This window comes from Heteronotia binoei, chromosome 18, assembly GCF_032191835.1.
Source record: "Heteronotia binoei isolate CCM8104 ecotype False Entrance Well chromosome 18, APGP_CSIRO_Hbin_v1, whole genome shotgun sequence".
NCBI classification, from domain to species: Eukaryota; Metazoa; Chordata; class Lepidosauria; order Squamata; family Gekkonidae; genus Heteronotia; species Heteronotia binoei.
Window position 1 is genome coordinate 10855294 of NC_083240.1, and position 19866 is coordinate 10875159.

General features: G+C 50.9%; 1 protein-coding gene across 1 annotated transcript in view; it reads left to right on the forward strand.

Annotated features, from left to right (window-relative positions):
* VWA1 (von Willebrand factor A domain containing 1) overlaps window positions 1-19866 on the forward strand; it is a 46820-nt gene that overhangs the window by 19584 nt on the left and 7370 nt on the right. The window contains exons 2-4 of the mRNA XM_060259456.1: window positions 8711-9274; window positions 17619-17897; window positions 19323-19595. Coding sequence (XP_060115439.1) covers window positions 8711-9274; window positions 17619-17897; window positions 19323-19595 — 1116 coding nt within the window. The remainder of the gene's footprint in view (window positions 1-8710; window positions 9275-17618; window positions 17898-19322; window positions 19596-19866) is intronic.

The window sequence follows — 19866 nt, forward strand, 5'->3', positions numbered from 1 at the left end:
GTAAGTGTGTGTGTGTGAGAGAGGGAGGGGGCAGGGGATTCCCCGGTTTGGAGGCCCTCCCTCCCGCTTTAGAAAGCGGGGTGGGGGGGAGGGAAATGTCTTCTGGGTGCTCTATAATTCTCTGTGGAGAATGATTCCCATAGGGAATAATGGGGAATTGATCTGTGGGTATCTGGGGCTCTGGAGGGGGGGGTTGTTCTTTGAGGTAGAGGCAGCAGATTTGCAGCATAGCATCTGATGCCTTTCCTCAAAACACCCTCCAAGTTTCAAAAGGATTGGACCAGGAGGGTCAATTCTATGAGCCCCCAAGGAAGGTGCCCCTATCCTTCATTATTTCGAACGGAGGGAAGGCATTGAAAAGGCGTGCGGTCCCTTTCAACGTGATGCCCAGCACTCCCTTTGGAGTTCAATTGTACTTGTTCCAGCCTTGCTCATGACTCCATCCACAATGTCTCCTGGCCCCACCCCCAAAGTCTCCTGGCTCCACCTCCAAAGTCCCCAGATATTTCTTGAATTGGACTTGGCAACTCTATGACTTCAGCTGGGTGGCTCATGCTAGCCCCGATCTCATCTGATCTCAGAAGGAAAGCAAGGTCAGACCTGGTTAGTACCTGGAGTGGAGACTACCAAGGAAGTCCAGCTGCTATGCCGAGGCAGGCAATGACAAAACACCTCCGAATGTCTCTTGGCTTGAAAACCCTATGAGGTTGCCAGGGCTTTTTTTGTCACAGGAACTCCTTTGCATATGAGGCCATTCCCCCCTGATGTAGCCAATCCTCCTGGAGCTTAGAGGGCTCTTAGTACAGGGCCTACTGTAAGCTTCAGGAGGATTGGCTACAGCAGGGGTGTGTGGCCTAATATGCAAATCCCTGCTACAAAAAAGCCCCCGGGTGTTGCCATAAGTCAGCTGTCACTAGACAGCACTTTACGTGCTCTGAATGTTCAGTTTTGCCTGGAACAGGCATATATTGTGGTACCCATTCCAGGTAGATGACCTTTTGGAGAGAGGCCCCTCTATAAATCAAAAGAGTTTTTTGGCTAAACGTTAGGAAGAACTTCCTGGCAGTTAGAGCAGTTCCTCAGTGGAAGAGGCTTCCTCGGGAGGTGGTGGGCTCTCCTTCTGTGGAGGTTTTTAAACAGAGGCTTGGATGGCCGTCTGACAGCATTGCTGATTCTGTGAATTTAGGCAGATCCTGAGAGAGAGGGCAGAAAGGGTTGCATCAGTGCTTAGTTCTCGTGGGTAGGCTTGCCAATCCCCAGGTGGGGGCAGGGGACCCCCCCCCCCGGTTTGGAGGCCCTCCCCCCACTTCAGGGTCGTCAGAAAGTGGGGGGAGGGGAGGGAAATGTCTGCTGGGAACTTTATTATTCCCTATGGAGATTTATTCCCATAGAAAATCATGGAGAATTGATCTGCGGGTATCTGGGGCTCTGGGGGGGAGGCTGTTTTTTGAGGTAGAGGCACCAATTTTTCAGCATAGCATCTGAAGCCTCTCCCCAAAATATCCCCCAAGTTTCCAAACTATTGGACCAGGGGGTCCAATTCTATGAGCCCCAAAAGAAGGTGCCCCTATCCTTCATTATTTCCTATAGAAGGAAGGCATTGAAAAGGTGTGCCGTCCCTTTAAATGTGATGGCCAGAACTCTCTTTGGAGTTCAATGATGCTTGTCACAGCCTTGATCTTGGCTCCACCCCTGATGTCTCCTGGCTCCACCCCCAAAGTCTCCTGGCTCCACCCCCAAAGTCTCCTGGCTCCACCCCCAAAGTCCCCAGATATTTCTTAAATTGGACTTGGCAACCCTACTTGTGGCCCTTTCTTACATGCCCAGGGAAATATTGATTGCCACTTTGGGGTCAGGAAGCAAAGGTCCCCTGTGCAAGCACCAGTCATTTCCAACTCTGGGGTGACGTTGCTTTCACAATGTTTTCACAGCAGACTTTTTATGGGGTGGTTTGCCATTGCCTTCCCCAATCATCTACACTTTCCTCCCAGCAAGCTGGGGACTCATTTTACCGAACTCGGAAAGATGGAAGTCTGAGTCAACCTCAAGCCAGCTACCTGAAAACCAGCTACCGCTGGAGATCGAACTCAGGTCGTGAGCAGAGCTTAGGACAGCAGTACTGCAGCTTTAACACTCTGCGCCACGGGGCTCTTTTCAATGGCAAACCACTCCGTAAAAAGTCTGCTGTGAAAAAGTCGTGATGCGACGTCACCCCAGAGTCGGAAAATGACTGGTGCTTGCACAGAAGACTTCCTTTACCTTTTTTACCTTTTTATATTTTATAATGAAATTACATTTCATAAAGACCTAACGGGTTAAGTAGATTACAGAGATATAACAATAACTTGATCCTATAGTGAAAATTAAGAAAAGTCTCAGCTTTGTAACCCTGCGGAACAGCTTCTGTAATGAACTAACCGCCATTCTGACATTAGCCCCTTTTGTGGTTAATCTTCCTCAAAAGATATGTTCCCCCAATATTGTGTTATTGTTTGCTATTTTTTGAATGGAGAGGTTTCATCCCTCTCCTAACTTCAGCAATCTCCTAGAACGGAGTCTAATCAATTGTGAATTAAATCAGTTCGATGATTAATGTTACGATTTACTGTAAATTAACTATAATGAACTAGGATAAGTTTGATAACCCTCTAAGTTTATGAAGATATTTTTCAGAGAAGAAAACGAAGATGAGGAAGGGAAATCTTTTCGTCAAAGTGCGCTTATTGTAAAAAGATAGATTATGTTTGTATTGTCATATGACAAAATGCTTTCTTCAATAAAAGATGCCGGGGAGAGAAGAGATTGTTAGTAAGCCTTCCTCTGTGGCTATTTCTCTAGAACGAGCCATGAACTTTATAACGAAAAGGCCACCACATAGCCGGGTGGAGATTAAACATATTTAAATTTTTAAAATATTTAAATTCCATTCGTCCACATGGTGGCCTTTTTTAGTATAATGTTCATGGTTAATTCTAGGGAAATAACCGCAGAGAAAGGCTTACTAACAATATCTTCTAAGAAAGATTAACCTCGAAAGATGCTGGTTGGTTCATAACAGAAGCTGTACTGCAGCGTTACAAAGCCGAGTCTTTCCTCACTTAAATCACAGGATCACGTTTTTGTTGTGATATCTTTCTAATCTACTTAAGATGTAAGGATCGCATGTCACACAATGATGCTGACGTACAGACATCCTGGGCTTTGGAGGGGGTAGAAAAAGCCCAGCAGGAACTCATTCGCATAATAGGCCACACCCCTCGTGTCACCGTTGTTTTGCATAGGGCTTTTTATGTGGGAAAGGCCCAGCAGGAACTCATTTGCATATCAGGCCACACCCCTTGACACCAAGCCAGCGGAACAGTGTTCCTGTGCGTTCCTGCCAAGGGAAAAAAAAAGCCCTGCGGACATCTAAATGGCACCCTTTGTGCGTGACACAAAAAAAATTGCAGGCACAACAAGCCACTCTTTACGAATCTGAATTACCAAGGTAATTTATATCAGATTAAGGCTGTCAGAGGGCGCATTCCCACTACACTAAATAATGCATTTCGCGACTGGATTTTTATTGTGTAAGAATAGCAAAAAAAAAAAAATCCAGTTGCAAAACACATTATTTGGTGTCGTCTGAGTGCACCCAGAGAGGAGCCGAGGTCTGGCCTGAAGCTTCAGAATTCCCTTTCGTGACACCTCCAAAACCATCTCAGAGCCAGTTTGGTGTAGTGGTGAAGTGTGCGGACTCTTATCTGGGAGAACCGGGTTTGATTCCCCACTCCTCCACTTGCAGCTGCCGGAATGGCCTTGGGTCAGCCATAGCTCTCGCAGGAGTTGTCCTTGAAAGGGCAGCTTCTGTGAGAGCTCTCTCAGCCCCACCTACCTCACAGGGTGTCTGTTGTGGGGGGGAAGGTAAAGGAGATTGTGAGCCACTCTGAGATTCAGAGCATAGGGTGGGATATAAATCCAATATCTTCTCCTCCTCCTCCTTCTCCTTCTTCTTCTCCTTGTCGCAAGAAGGTCTGAGAGATCTTCTCCGGGGCAGCATGGGTGAACTCTCAATCTCGTCGTTTCCCTCCTCTGTATCCAAGACAGTAAACTTGAGCTGGTCACGTCTTACAAGCTCCACTGCAAACCAAGGGTGATTGGGGCTATTTGCAGAAAGGACGTTTCTAGCCTGGGGCACTGTGTTGCAAGAACATACCAGGCGGTCATTGACAGCTTGCAACTTCAAATACATTTCTGGGCTTCCAGGCTGTGTTGTTTCAGGCAGAGGGTGGGGTGGGGGAAGGCAACCACATTCCAGCCGAATCCTCTGGCCCTGTGGTTTTCTGGCAGACCACAACATGGAATTAAGGCAAACGGTGTTGTTTTGTGGCTCTCTTTCTTGCAATGAGTACCAATGCGAAACTGGAAGGGTTCAACGTGAGATGTTTGTACTGTGGACTTCTAACTGTTTTGTAAGATCCATTTCTATTGGGGATCCTTTAATGTTGCATGTTGCATTTCTTTTCGTTTTTAAGCTTGTTAGTCAACGGTTTAGGTCAGGGGTGTCAAACATACAGTTCGGGCCCCCAGAGGGTTCCTGTCAGGTCCCCAAGCAACTGGCTGTCATCTGCTTCCTTCTCCCCCTCTCTTGCTTCCTTCTGCATAACAGCTTGCTTTGCCAGGCTTGCTCAATTGCACAGGAGCTACAAAGCAAAACCTCTATTTTCTCCATTGGCTGAGGCTCCTCCCTTGGGGAGGGAGAGCTTGCTTTGCCGGATTCTCTCAATTGCATAGCAGACCTACTGAGCCAAACCTCTCTTCCTTCTGTTGGCTGAGGCTCCTCCCCTCTTGATCCCCTGGGGAAGGAAAGAAAGAGCCAGAGTTTCATTTGCCCAGTTCCCTGGATCCCATGGAAGAAATACAAAGAAAGCACCTTTAAGACCAACGAGTGCTAACCTTTTAAGCATGTTTTAAGTTTTAAATATATATATATATTTGTGTTTGTCTGTGTCCTTTATAAAGTTTATATCTCTGTTACCTAATCTTAAATAGGTACCCGCATGGTGTGGCCTGACATGGCTCAGTCCAACCCGACATGGCCCGGCCCATCAGGGTCTCATTTTTGTCAGATCCGGCCTTCATCATAAATGAGTTCGACACTCCTGGTTTAGGTTCTATTTGTCTGATTGATTTAGTTATGTTTTTTTAACAATCTCCCACTTCTTCCAAAGAGCACGTGGGATTCTCTTCTCTTCATCATCGTGTCCTTCCAACAACCCAGGAGGTTTCCGTGGCAGAGTAAGACTCGAACCTGGGTCTCCCACTGTGCCATGTAGGGATGCCAGCCTCCAGGCGGGGCCTGGAGATCTCCCAGAATGACAGCTCATCTCCAGAGTACAGAGATCAGCTCCTTTCCAGAAAATGGATGCTCTAGAGGATGGTCTCCATGGGCATATCCCACTGAGGTCCCTTTCCTTCCCCGGCTCCCCCCAAATCTCCAGGAGTTTCCCAGCCTGGAGCTGGCAACGCTACCCTCCAGGGAGAACCTGGCAACCTTCCATCCCAGCACTCCGCCAAGTGAGTTCTGACTCATGAAACTTCATGCTGGAATAGACGTTGGGCTTGCCTGGGCTACCCAAGTCAGGGCTCAAAAGTTTAGTTTCGTTTATTTGATTTATATCCCGCCTTCCCTGCCGAAGAAGGCTCAGGGCGGCTCACAAAACATAATAGGATAACACTAGAAACAGTTACATTGAACATTAAAATAAACCATTTAAAACAGTTTAAACAATTTGGTGCTCACTCCGTATGATTTAGGACGGCATTCGGTGTTCTTGGGCATCCCATTGGATCCAATACCATGGAGGTAGTCGTCATTCAGTTAAAAGCTCGCTGAAATAACGTCGTCTTGCAAGCCTTGTGGAATTGGGCAAGGCCCCACAAAGCTCTGACCTCATCAGGCCTGTCCTGGATGGCCCAGCCAGCTGCAAAACATCTGTCCTTTGCTGTGGCTACTTTCCAACGGCTAACTCCTCCCCAGTGGAGAGCAGGTGTATCATCGCCAGCCTTCAGGTGCAGTCAGAAGAATGACCACTGATCTCCAGAGATAAGTCCCCCCACCTCCCCTGGAGGAAATGGCCCCACGGCGCAGAGTGGTAAAACGGCAGTACTGCAGTACTGTGGGTCTGAACTCTCTGCTCATGACCTGAGTTCGATTCTGGCGGAAGCTGGATTTCAGGTAGCCGGCCCAAGGTTGACTTCCGAGGTCAGTAAAATTACCCAGGTTGCTGGGGGGGGGGGAGTGTAAAAGACTGGGGAAGGCAATGGCAAACCACCCCATAAAAGTCTCCCGTGAAAACGTTGTGAAAGCAACATAGCCCAAGAGCCAGAAACGACTGGTGCTTGCACAGGGGACCTTTCCTTTAGCCGCCCTGTGGCGCAGAGTGGTAAAGCAGCAGTACTGTAGTACTGAGATCTGAACTCTCTGCTCACAACCTGAGTTCGATCCCAGCGAAAGCTGGTTCAGGTTGCTGGGCCAAGGTTGTCTCAGCCTTCCATCCTTCCGAGGTTGGTCAAAGGAGTCCCCAGCTTGCTGTGGGGAAAGTGTAAAAGACTGGGGAAGGCAATGGCAAACCACCCCGTAAAAAGTCTGCCGTGAAAACGTTGTGAAAGCGACGTCACCCCAGAGTCAGAAACGACTGGTGCTTGCACAGGGGACCCTTCCTTTTCCTTTCCCCTGAAGGAAATGGCAGTTTTGGAAGGTGGGCTTGTGGCATTATACCCCACCGAGGTCCCTCCCCTCTCCAAACCCAAAAAATCTCCAGGAATTTCCCATTCTAGAGTTAGCAACGGGTATAAGCAGTGGCTCATCCCCACCGGCCATCAATGCTCGCTTGAGGAAACATCTTTGGCCGGTCTTCCCCCCCAGAGAGGAAACACCTTTCACAGTAAAATGAAAGATTAGAGACAAACGCCTTCCCTTGGAGCTGACACAATAGCATTCCCGTTATTACCGCACCATTCAAAGGAGCAGGAAGGTGTCTGGGAGAAGCAAAATATTTCTTCTCCTTCGTCATCCTTTCTGTTCTGGGTCTCTCCCCACCCCCACTCCCGTCCTTTCCTCCAGCTTATTTTAGCCTTTGTATAAACTGTGACTTTAAAAGGAACTTGGCCCCAGACGGACCCCGGCAGAAGAAAAAAAAAACAAACCCAGCTCTGCTTGCGTGGACTTCCCCCACCCCCTTCGGCTTTTTTTTAGGCCTTGCCAGAAAATTTTCATGATTTTCATGAGTTCATGCTCCTCACATTTTGGGTCTTTTCGGTATGGGAGCCCAGCGCCAAACGCTCTGCCCAGAAAGGGCCGGGCTAAGATGGAGCCAAGCGAGAGCCCTGTCACAGGGCCACGCTCTGCCTTCCTGCTAGGCGCGATGCTTTGCAAAGATGGGAGGGAGGGAAGGGGTTGCGTTTCTGCCCAGGCTGTGGGTGAGAAGGTGGGGATGTTTCCCACAATGCCAGCCAGTGTGCCAAAGGGAAGTGGGCAGGGACAAACAGCCAATTCTTGGAAGAGACCCGGCCGCAGGGAAAAACGTCTCAGGAGCAAGGGAGAAACTGAGAGCCGACAGACCGTTTACTATTTCTTGGTTCTTGTAAAAAATCACAGTTTCTGTCCTGATTTCAGCCTTTCCGGGGTTGCTTTGTAAGTCTTTTTGTTCTTCAGGGTTCAGCGCCTCTTACATCATCTCTGGCAATTCAGCCTAGGAGACAGGACGCAGCTGGAATGCACGTTCAAGATTCGAGGGCCAAATGTTAGGACTGAAATCCAAATTAAGAATCCCTGTCACTGCTTTTTCTCGACTCGGATCACTGGTCCACTCAGCACGGTATTCCCTACTCTGACTGGCAGGGGGCCTTCGGTTGTGGAAGGGGGCCATGCGCATATGTGGGTATACCCCGCCCTTCATCAGGTCCTTTTGCCAACCCCAGCATGGGGCTTTTAAGGTAGGGGATTAAACATAGGAGATTTGCCATGGCCTTCCTCTGCAGAGTCTTCCTCAGGTGTAGCCCTGACGAGCTTGGGCTGCACCATGCTGTCTTCCCTACCTGGAAGGGGCCATAGAGGTCACCCAGTCCAGCCCCCTGCTCCACGCAGGAGAAGGTCTCTTCCAAAATCAGCTTCCAGAGATTCTTTGAACTGGCGATGCCAGGACTTGAACTCGAGACCCATTGCACACAGGACAGGCGCTCTGAGCCGTGGTCCCTTCTTCCAAGTTTTCAGACTTGACAGTTTGTCAAATTTGGGGTGTTTTTGATTTTCTCTGTGTCGAGGCCCATGGTGCAGAATGCTAAAGCTGCAGTACTGCAGTCCGAGCTCTCTGCTCACGACGACCTGAGTTCAATTCCGGCGGAAGCTGGGTTCAGGTAGCCGGCTCGAGGTTGACTCAGCCTTCCATCCTTCCGAGGTCGGTAAAACGAGTCCCCGGCTTGCTGGGGGGAAAGTGTAGATGACTGGGGAAGGCAATGGCATACCACCCTGTAAAAAGCCTGCCCTGAAAATGTCATGATGAGACGTCACCCCAGAGTAAGAAACGACTGGTGCTTGCACAGGGGACCACCTTTTTACAAACCTATTTCTTTGCAGCTTGACGTGGGGTGGAGCCACCACCTCCCAAAGCAGTGCCTGCAATCGGGGTGGATCCGTGGCACTTTTTAACCCTGCTTCTGCCTCCCCTAGGTCCTCACCCCTCCGTCCCGGATGTAGAAGGGGACCTCCTCTTCCTGCTGGACAGCTCCGGCAGCGTCTCCTACTACGAATTCTCCCGAGTCAAGGAGTTCATCGCAGACCTCCTCCGACCCTTCACCTTTGGCCCCCATGACGTCCAGACCAGCGTGGTCCATATCAGCACCGTCCCCACCATGGAGTTCCCATTTGACCGCTACCTGTCCAGCGGGGCGGTCCAACACGCCATCCGGGGCATCCAACAGGTGATGGGGGACACCAACACGGGCAAAGCTCTTTCCTTCGCCAAGGAGAAGCTCTTCACGGGAGAGGCCGGCGCTCGGCCCGACGTGCCCAAAGTCCTGGTGTGGGTCACCGATGGGTTCTCCACAGATGACATCTCCCGGCCCATGCAGCTTCTCAAGGACTTGGGGGTCACAGTTTTCATCATCAGCACGGGGCGGGGGAACTACTTGGAGCTGTCGGCCGCAGCCAGCCAGCCACCGGAGAAGCACCTCCATTTCGTGGACGTGGACGACCTGCCAATCATTATCAAGGAGTTGAGAGACTCCATGACAGGTAAACCTGATGGGCTAAGAATGGTCCTGTGGATCAGACCACAGTCTTCTGAGAGCCGGTTAGGTGTGGTGGTTAAGTGTGAGGACTCTTATCCGAGGTAATCGGGTTTGATTCCCCACTCGTCCACTTGCAGCTGCTGGAACGGCCTTGAGTCAGCCATAGCTCTCGCAGGAGTTGTCCTTGAAAGGGCAGCTTCTGTCAGAGAAGAAGAAGAATTGCAGATTTATACCTCGCCCTTCTCCCTGAATCAGAGACACAGAGCGGCTTACAATCGCCTATATCTTCTCCCCCCACAACAGACACCCCGTGAGGTGGGTGGGGCTGAGGGGGCTCTCACAGCAGCTGCCGTTTCAAGGACAACCTCTGCCAGAGCTCTGGCTGACCCAAGGCCATTCCAGCAGGTGCAAGTGATGGAGTGGGGAATCAAACCTGGTTCTCCCCGAAAAGTTTCTCGGCAGGCTCCCAGGGAATCCATTATTTATTTATTATTTTATTTATTAATTTCATTTATATCCCGCCCTCCCCCACCTTGGCAGGCTCAGGGCGGCTAACAACATTCCATAAAAACATACAGTAATAAATAAAACCTTAGGTTTACAATATAAAACAATAAGACATTAAAACATTAAATTAAAACCAATCCAGTAAATACAGTTATACTGCGGTATAGATCTTTAGACCGCATTGGCGGATCCTTGATTACCGTTTTTCTTAGCAGTCCGAATGTGCTAATTTTAAAAGGGCGGTCTTGCAGGCCCTGCGGAACTGTTCGAGGTTCCGCAGGGCCCGCACCTCCTCGGGGAGTCGGTTCCATAGGGTAGGGGCCGCGATCGAAAAGGCCCATGCTCTGGTACTCTGATATTTAATTTCCTTCGGCCCAGGGATAGTCATTAGGTTTTTCCCCGTTGACCTCAGTGCTCTCTGGGGTTCATATGGGGAAAGACGGTCCCTCAGATTCATCCCTACAGATATTGGCCTATGCCAGGGGTGGCCAACGATAGCTCTCCAGATGTTTTTGCCTACAACTCCCATCAGCCCCAGCCATTGGCAAAAAACCAATGGCTGTAGGCAAAAAACATCTGGAGTGCTACCGTTGGCCACCCCTGGTCTATGCAGTTTAAGAATACAGCAAAGTCTTCTGCAGCTTTCCTGCTTCTGAAGGTGGCAAAGTTGGAACTATTCTAGGACAGAGAGAAGAGGTGGGAACAGAATGGAGTTCCATCCCATCGGAAGTCTGCGGCTTAAATTTAAGCTCTTCTGGGGGTGTAATTCCAGAAGGGAAGCAGCAAAGAGAGGCTTAATGTAACTGGTACATTCCCCATCCCCCCCCCCCTCCAGTCATGCTCACATCACTTGCCAAAACACCCACACCACCACAAAGTGGGTTGAGATGTCATTGGTATCTTCTCAGAGGCCTTGAGATACAAGCAAACAGCTCTGACCATGCTTGGCTTTTTGTGCCTGACTAGAATGGGTTGTGGGATCCATTTTAGATTCCATCATTTACTCTACTGCTGGGGTGGAGTGATCCAGGTCCATTCTGTCCTCTGCCCAAGCTTTTTAAGCATAGAACCGAGCGAGGGGGGAACCTGACGAAACATGCTATACCTCCTCCCTGAGCTTATTTAAAAGCTCTGTTAGTTTTTATGACGGCTCCACAATTCTGCTTTGTTTCCAGTCAAGGGAAGTCGCCTGGGGGATTTTGACCCCCCGCCCTCCGGCTACGTCGTTTGACTTTCCAGCCGGGTTGGTCTCGCCAACAGTCGACTGGCAAATGCAGAGGACCGAAAGGGAGGACGGGCCCATTTGAAACAATGCCCGTTTGTCCCTTAGACAAAGACCGGCTTTGATCAAATGGTGCGTGATATCATAGTGCAACCTCTGGGCCTGTTTCCCAGGCTGCCAGATCAGCGTGGCTTTCGGCTCCCTCCCTGAGCCTAAATTGGAGGCTTGAGTATCATGCTTTCGACGCTTCTCGGGGTGTCAATGCTGAGAAAGGGGGCGCTATTGTCCTGGGGGGCAGCCAGCAGCTCGGCACCCCCTCCTCCCTTCCTCCAGCCCTCCGCTCCGAAGGAGAGGAAAGTCACCAAGCGGCCACACGGAAAACAAAACGGAATCCCACTCATCTCCTGCTCATCCAATGTGCCATTGTTAAAAGCTGCTCTGCCAGGAATTGTAAGTGGAAAGGGCAACATTTGAATTCACCCAGGGGCAGCAAAACACATCTGGGTCAGCCCGAGAGTGAACAAAGGTCCCAAACGGCAGCCTCGATTTGCCTGGTGGCTGTGCACAGGAAGAGAGAAGAGAGAATTTGCCTGGTGGCTGTGCGCAGGTTTTGTTTTAGTTAACCCTGCAAATGCCGTTTGGTCAGCAGTTTAAGACAAGGTCCCCCCTACGCTGCTGTTAAGTTTTTAAAGAGGGGGAAGTGGACGTCCTTTACAAACAGGTCCTTTCTTTCCCTCCCGAACGCCGATGATGATAGACTGAGGAGCCTGGCTTGGATGAGCAAAACCACGTGGAGACTCAAGGGTTAAAGCCCTTCTCTTCTTCCTTGCATGGCCCCAAGGATAAGTTGAGGCTGCACGTGCCAGCCGTTTCCCAGGTGTGGACAATCAGCTGCAAAGACTGGAGGGATGCATGACTTTGGCTGGAGCAAGCCCCCCTTTTTGGTATAGCTGAAGCATCAGGGACTTTATAGTTGGCGGGGGAAGACAGGCTTATAAAATGAGACATGGCATGGACAGAAGGGATTCCCTCCCCTCCCTTTTGACATAACGCTACAGACAAAATACTTGTATGCAGGGGTGGAATTCTAGCAGGAGCTCCTTTGCATATTAGGCCACACACCCCTGATGTAGCCAATCCCCCAAGAGCTTACAAAAAAAAAGAGCCTTGTAAGCTCTTGGAGGATTGGTTACATCAGGGGTGTGTGGCCTAATATGCAAAGGAGCTCCTGCTAGAATTCCACACCCTGCTTGTATGCACAATGTGTGAATACCTTGTGGAACTCCAAGCCACAAGATTCCGGTGACGGCTTCCAGCTTAGATGGTTTTAAAAGAAGATGACACCAATTAATGGAAAGCCAATCCACTGATGGACTGTTAGCTATGATAGCCAATGGAACCTCCATGGCTAGAGGCAATGTACCTTTGAATCCAGATTACTGAGGGACAGTACAAAAGAGAGGGCTTAGATTCCACTTCCCCTGGTGAAAAGGTCTCTCCTCTCCCTAAACTCTACTATATACCAGAGCCTGATCAGGATTCAAGCCTGTAGCCATGGGAGGGGGGGCTTTGGAGGCACTGCCCCCTGATTCCCTCCAAGCAGGCCCCCCTTGACGTCATGGGGGGTCCTCTGGAGTGCAGCCTGCCTTTTTTCCCTTCTTTTTTTTTTACCAGAAGAAAGCTTATGAGAAGCAGCAAACCTCAAATCTCCAGGTACTTCCAAACCTCAAATCTCCAGGTACTTCCAAACCTAGAGTTGGCAACCGTATTCACCGAGTAGGGCAAATCGTATCGACCCTCCAGGTTTCTTGCTTGTAATGATCCGATGTGCTTTAGCTCCGGTGACTTTTTCACCAGGTGCAAAGGGACTCGCACCAAGGTTTAACAGCCCGGCTGGCTGGCAGGAACGTGCGGCGTGGTCCGTGCCAACGTTGACGGTAGGGGAAGGGAATGGGGCGCGGCGAGCAGGGGGGGGCTGGCGGTGCCGTCGCCTCCCGCAGGCCCAACCGCCCGAATCCTCCTCTTTCCACTCTGCGTGCAGCTGCTCTCGCGTTGGACAAGTGAGGTCACATTTCCTGCCTGTGGCTTCTTGTCTGGGGTGAGTCATGTCAGCAAGGTGGAGAGGAAAGGAGGCCAGGGAAACGAATTGGCAGCCTCCCTGGAGATATAAAACTGCCGCGTTTGCATCCACTCAAAAGCCAGGGACTCTGGACCAAACCAGCTGTTACAGCATCCACGGGTCCAGCCCATGGACCCCAGTGCTATTTTCAAGACGAATGTGGCAATTTAAAAATAGCAGGTTGGACCAGGCGATCTTGTTCTCCCGTCCCCTTTTTAGACACTGAAACAGCCCAGCGAGGGCTGTTTTGGCAGCTGAAAAAAGCACACCGGGGAGGGGGGTGGTGGACAAGATTACCTCCTGAGAGCCAGTTTGGTGTAGTGGTGCGGACTCTTATCTGGGAGAACCCGGTTTGATTCTCCACTCCTCCACTTGCACCTGCTGGAATGGCCTTGGGTCAGCCATAGCTCTGGCAGAGGTTGTCCTTGAAAGGGCAGCTGCTGTGAGAGCCCTTTCAGCCCCACCCGCCTCACAGGATGTCTGTTGTGGGGGAGGAAGGTAAAGGAGATTGTGAGCCGCTCTGAGACTCTTCGGAGTGGAGGGTGGGATATAAATCCAATATCTTCCATCTTCTTAAGTGTGCGGACTCTTATCTGGGTGAACCGGGTTTGATTCCCCACTCTTCCACTTGCAGCTGGTGGAATGGCCTTGGGTCAGCCATAGCTCTCGCAGAGCTGTCCTTGAAAGGGCAGCTGCTGGGAAAGCTCTCTCAGCCCCACCCACTTCATAGGGTGTCTGTTGTGGGGGAGGAAGATAAAGGAGATTGTACGATCGGTCTGAGACTCTGAGATTCAGAGTATAGGGTGGGATTCACATCCAATATCATCATCTTCTTCTCCTCCTCCTTCTCCTTCTCCTCCTGTTCCTTCCCCACTGCACTGGGAGCCTGATCAGGATTCAGGCCTGTAGCCATGGGGGCGACTTTGGGGGCACTGCCCCCTGACTTCCAGGCAGGGCCCCCCTTGACACCCAGGGGGTCCTCTGGAGTGCAGTCTGCCTTTTTTCTTCTTCTTTATTTTTACCAGAAGAAAGCTTATGAGACGCAGCAAACCTCACTGTGGAGGGGAAAAAGTCCCCCCCACACACACTTTTTAAAAAGCCCCCTGACTTTTAAAAGTCAGTTTGGAGAGCCAGTTTGGTGTAATGGTTTGGTGTAATGGTTAAGTGTGCAGACTCTTATCTGGGAGAACCGGGTTTGATTCCCCACTCCTCCACTTGCACCTGCTAGCATGGCCTTGGGTCCGCCATAGCTCTGGCAGAGGTTGTCCTTGAAAGGGCAGCTGCTGTGAGAGCCCTCTCCAGCCCCACCCACCTCACAGGGTGTCTGTTGTGGGGGAGGAAGGTAAAGGAGACTGTGAGCCGCTCTGAGACTCTTCGGAGTGGAGGGCGGGATATAAATCCAATATCTTCATCTACCTCACAGGGTGTCTGTTGTGGGGGAGGAAGGGAAAGGAGATTGTGAGCCGCTCTGAGACTCTTCGGAGTGGAGGGCGGGATATAAATCCAATATCTTCATCTACCTCACAGGGTGTCTGTTGTGGGGGAGGAAGGGAAAGGAGATTGTGAGCCGCTCTGAGACTCTTCGGAGTGGAGGGCGAGATATAAATCCAATATCTTCTTCTTCATCATCTAAAATCCTGGCTATGCCCTCCAAGCGTTCTGAAAGGATCGAATTCTTCTGTCAGGGGCCTTGGCGTCCCCAAGGTTAGACTCGGGGAGGCCGAAACACCTCAGGAGGCCCTCTGATCCAAAAGGAGAGGGCGTGAGGGGGAAGGCAGCGGTGTCCGGGACGTTGGAGCTACAGTCGCCAGTTCTGGGGTGGGAAATTCCTGAAGAGTTGGGACCGAAGCCTGGGGAAGGTGGAAGTTAGGGGAGGAAAGAGCCGGGTACAATGCCATAAAGTCCCCGCCTTCCAAAGCAGCCATTTCCTCCGGAACTGATTTCTGTTGCCTAGGGAGCAGTTGTAATTCAGGGTAGGGTTGCCAATCCCCAGGTGGGGGCAGGGGATCCTCTCGTTTGGAGGCCCTTCCCTTGCTTCAGGGTCATCAGAAAGCGGGGGGGAGGGGAATGTCTGCAGGGCACTCCATTATTCCCTATGGAGACCTATTCCCATAGGGTATAATGGAGAATTGATCCACCGGTTTCTAGGGCTCTGTGGAGGCTGTTTCTTGAGGTAGAAGCTCCAGTCTTTCAGCATAGCATCCGATGCCTTTCCTCAAAACACCCACAAAGTTTCAAAAAGATTGGACCAGGGGGTCCGATTCTATGAGCACTGAAGGAAGGTGCCCCGTATTTCCAATGGAGGGAAGTCATTTAAAAGGGGTGCGGTCCCTTTAAGTGTGATGGCCAGAACTCTCTTTGGAGTTCAATTATGGTCATCACAACCTTGCTCCTGGCTCCACCCCCAGTGTCTCCTGGCTCCACCCCCAAAGTCCCCAGATCTTTCTTGAATTGGACCTGGCAACCCAAATTCAGTGAGATCTCCAGGTCCCACCTGGAGGCTGGGACTCCTGCATACTGAGTTTAGCTGCTCACAGTTTCAGTGAGGGCTGCGGGTGGTGGTGGGGCGCTCTGACTCTGAGATAATTTGCCCGGGGCCCCCTGAGATTTTGACTGCCTCGGGACCTCCACAGGGTTTGATCCGGCACTGCTCGATACGGATTGGGGCTGTGGAGTTGGAACATCCAGTGTTCTTTGCGCCCTAAAGGGGTTGCTCCCAAAAGTGGCCCTCTGCTGCCATCTGCTGGATGTTTATGTATCTCACCTCTTCACCCAAATTGTAATTCAGATATGGAATTCACTGCTGCAGGAAGAGGTGGAGGCGACAAGCCTAGACGGCTTCAAGAGGACATTGGATAGACATATGGAGCAGACGTCCATCAGGAGCTATTAGCCACATGGTATATCAGGACTGGCCAACGGTTGCTCTCCAGATGTTTTTTTCGCCTACAACTCCCATCAGCCCCAGCCAGCATGGCCAATGGCTGGGGCTGATGGGAGTTGTAGGCAAAAAACATCTGGAGAGCTACCGTTGGCCACCCCTGGTATAGATGGAACACTCTCTCTGGGGCAGTGATGCTCTGTATCCTTCGAGCTTGGAGGCCTGGATGGGCCATTGGCCTGACCCAACACGGCTTCTCTTATGTTCATATAAGCCAGCGTCCCCAAAACGCCCGTAGCCTGAACAATCACAATCAATAGCATGCAGCTGAGTTGGCCTGAACAATCACAATCAATAGCATGCAACTGATCCATGGTGGTTTCACCAGAGGTGGTTTCCCATTGCCTTCCTCTGCACAGCAGCACCGTCATTCTTGAGGGTCTCCTGTCCCAAGTACTAGCTGTGGCCAACTCTGCTTAGCTTCCCGGCGTTGACGAGCATGGGCACAGTTGCCCAAACTCTTTCAAAAGCCAGACTCCGTTATAAAACTAAGCACGTTCAGGTTCAAAGAAGACAGACAAGACAGTGAGCAGATCCAACCTCCCCCGCCCTTTGGAATTATCCACTCATCTGAATATGTCCTCTGGGTGGAAGATGGGGTGAGCTCAGAACAGATTCGTGCAGAGAGGCAACGGGCAGCTCCTTCTGTGGGCAGGTCACTCTGCTGACTCTCTGCGCTGGGAATGGTGGAGTGAGCCGATCAAGCTTTAGTACATGGGAGTTCCCTGCCCCCAGCAGAGGCAGCAGTCCTAGGATGATACATCGGGGTCAGGCTGAAAGAGCGTCTGGTCCACAGCCTCTCACTGAGTCCTCAAGGCTGAAAATGGATCCCAACCCAGTCTTCTCAGCCTGGGCCTCTAACAATTGCTCTACACCAAGGGGGTGGGGTCAAACATTCATCCTGGGGGCCAAATCAAGCCATCGGAGGGCTCCTATCAGGCCCCCGAGCAACTGGTTGTCATCTGCTTCCTTCTCCTCTTGCTTCCTTCTGCATCACAGCTTGCTTTGCAAGGCTTGCTCAATCGCACAGGAGCTACAGAGCAAAACTTCTATTGTCTCCATTGGCTGAGGCTCCTCCCTTGGGGAAAGGGGGGAAGGCAGAGCTTACTTTGCCAGGCTCTCTCAATTACACAGCAGAGCTACTGAGCCAAGCCCGTCTTCCTTCTATTGGCTGAGGCTCCTCCCCTTCCTGGCCCCCTGGGGAAGGAAGGAAAAAGCCAGAGCTTTCTTTGCCCAGTTCCCTGGATCCCATGGGAGAGATACAAAGAAAGCACCTTTAAGACCAACGAGAGCTAATGTTTTAAGCATGTTTTATTTCAAGTTTTATTTTTTTTAAAAAAAATCTTGTGTTTGTCTACGTCCTTTATAAAGTTTATAGGTACACTTATGGTCCAGCCCGACACGGCTCAGCCCAACAAAGTCTCATTTATGTCAGAGCTGGCCCTCCTAACAAATGAGTAAACGTGATCCGTGAAAGTTCCGTGAAAGTTAAAAATCGAAATACCAAAAAGATGAGGAAGTGAGCTTTGACCGTGGTCTCCCCGCATCTTCCCTTCCAGACGTCATCCAGGCGAAACGTCTGCGCGCCACGGAGATCTCTTCGAGCAGCTTCCGTCTCGTCTGGCCCAAGCTTCTCACGCGCGACACCGGCTATTACGTGCTGGAGTATGCCCCTACCGGAGAGCCCAGGCGGAAGCTGACCAAACAGCTGACGGGTGACCACACCACCATCCTGGTGGGCGGCCTCGTGTCCCAGACCACCTACGAGGTCGCTCTCATCCCTGAGTCCAATGAGAGGTACATCCCGCCTCAAACCACCAGAGTCACCACTTTGGAAGGTAAGCACACTTGAGGAAAAGTCTGTTTTGGCAAAAGGGATTTTCTTTTTTGTAGCAGGAACTCTTTTGCATATTAGGCCACACCTCCCTGCTGCAGCCAGTCCTCCTGGAGCTTACAGTAGGCTCTGAATTAAGAGCCCTGTAAGCTCTTGGAGGATCGACTACGTCGAGGGTATGTGGCCTAAGAGGCAAAGGAGTTCCTTCTACAAAAAAAGCCCTGCTACCAAGTATCAAATAGTAATAAGGGGGGACAATGACATAATAAAAGCTCATTTACCACTTCAGAAGACCGACACATTACCTAAAGGGATAGAGAAGGTAGAAAAAGAAGTACTTTTCTCCCTTTCTCACAATACAAGAACTTGTGGGCGCTCAATGAAATTGATGAGCAGTCGGGTTAGAATAGATAAAAGGAAGTACTTCTTCTCCCAAAGGGTGATTAACATGTGGAATTCACTGCTGCAGGAGGTGGTGGCGGCTACAAGCATAGACGGCTTCAAGAGGGGATTGGATAAACATATGGAGCAGAGGTCCATCAGTGGCTATTAGCCATTGTTGGAACTCTCTGTCTGGGGCAGCGATGCTCTGTATTCTTGGTGTTTTGATGGTGGGGGGGGACAGTGGGAGGGCTTCTAGTGTCCTGGCCCCACGGATGGACCTCCAGATGGTATCTGGTTTTTATGGCCACTGTGTGGCACAGAGTGTTGGACTGGATGGGGTGTTGGCCTGATCCAACATGGCTTCTCTTACGTTCTTATTGTTTTAACGCAGGCACAACGCCATCCTAGAATAGCCAATCCCCCGCTCTCTTTCACACAGGAGGGAATGCCCCTTCTGCTCTGCAGTCTCCATTGACACGCCTGCTTCCCAAAGGATTCAAAGGGCTTCTGGAGTTCTGGCCCCACTGGTGGACCTCCTGATGGCACCTGGGTTTTTTTGGCCACTGGGTGACGCAGAGTGTTGGACTGGATGGGCCATTGGCCTGATCCAACATGGCTTCTCTTACGTTCTTATGCACCACAGAGTGTTGGACTGGATGGGCCATTGGCCTGATCCAACATGGCTTCTCTTATGTTCTTATGTGACACAGAGTGTTGGACTAGATGGGCCATTGGCCTGATCCAACATGGCTTCTCTTACGTTCTTATGCACCACAGAGTGTTGGACTGGATGGGCCATTGGCCTGATCCAACATGGCTTCTCTTATGTTCTTCTGTGATGCAGAGTGTTGGACTGGAGGGGCCATTGGCCTGATCCAACATGGCTTCTCTTAGGTTCTTAAAGGCTACCCAGGGAGCAGCCAGGGAACTGAAAATTGAGAAGGAGTGCCTGTTTGGTACAGAGGCTTTAAAATGGACAAGTGATATTTGCATGAACAACAGCAGCAAAAAAAAGCTTTTGACCAAGTCTCTTCTCCCCCCGCAGAGATCATCAGCCCGGCCCGGGTTCTCATCTCGGAATCCAAAGCCCACAGCGTCCGGGTCAGCTGGTCGCCCACCCTGGAAAGCGTGGCCTCCTATCAAGTCTTGTACGGGCCTCTGCCCGCCAACTCCGTCAAGCTGGCAGTGGTGGATGGGGGTCAGAACACCACCGTTCTGGAGAACCTGGCAGCCAACACCACCTATTTGGTGACCGTCTCGGCTATTTATAAGTCAGGGAAAGAGAGAGCTCTTTCCGCCAAGGCCTGCACACAGGAAGGTGAGTCCCAGAAGAATGTACGGATGCACTTTGGACATGCTCAGAGGGACACTGTCCATGAATGCTTTTTAAAAGGGGAAGAGACACATTTGAAGAGGGTGGGGCTCAGGGATGATTAAATGAAAAGGCCTGGGGAGCCCGTTTGGTGTAGCGGTTAAGTGTGCGGACTCTAACCAGGGAGAACCGGGCTTGATTCCCCCACTCCCTTCCCCATGCAGAGCCAGCTGGGTGATCTTGGGTCAGCCATAACTCTGTCAGAGCTGTTCTGCTC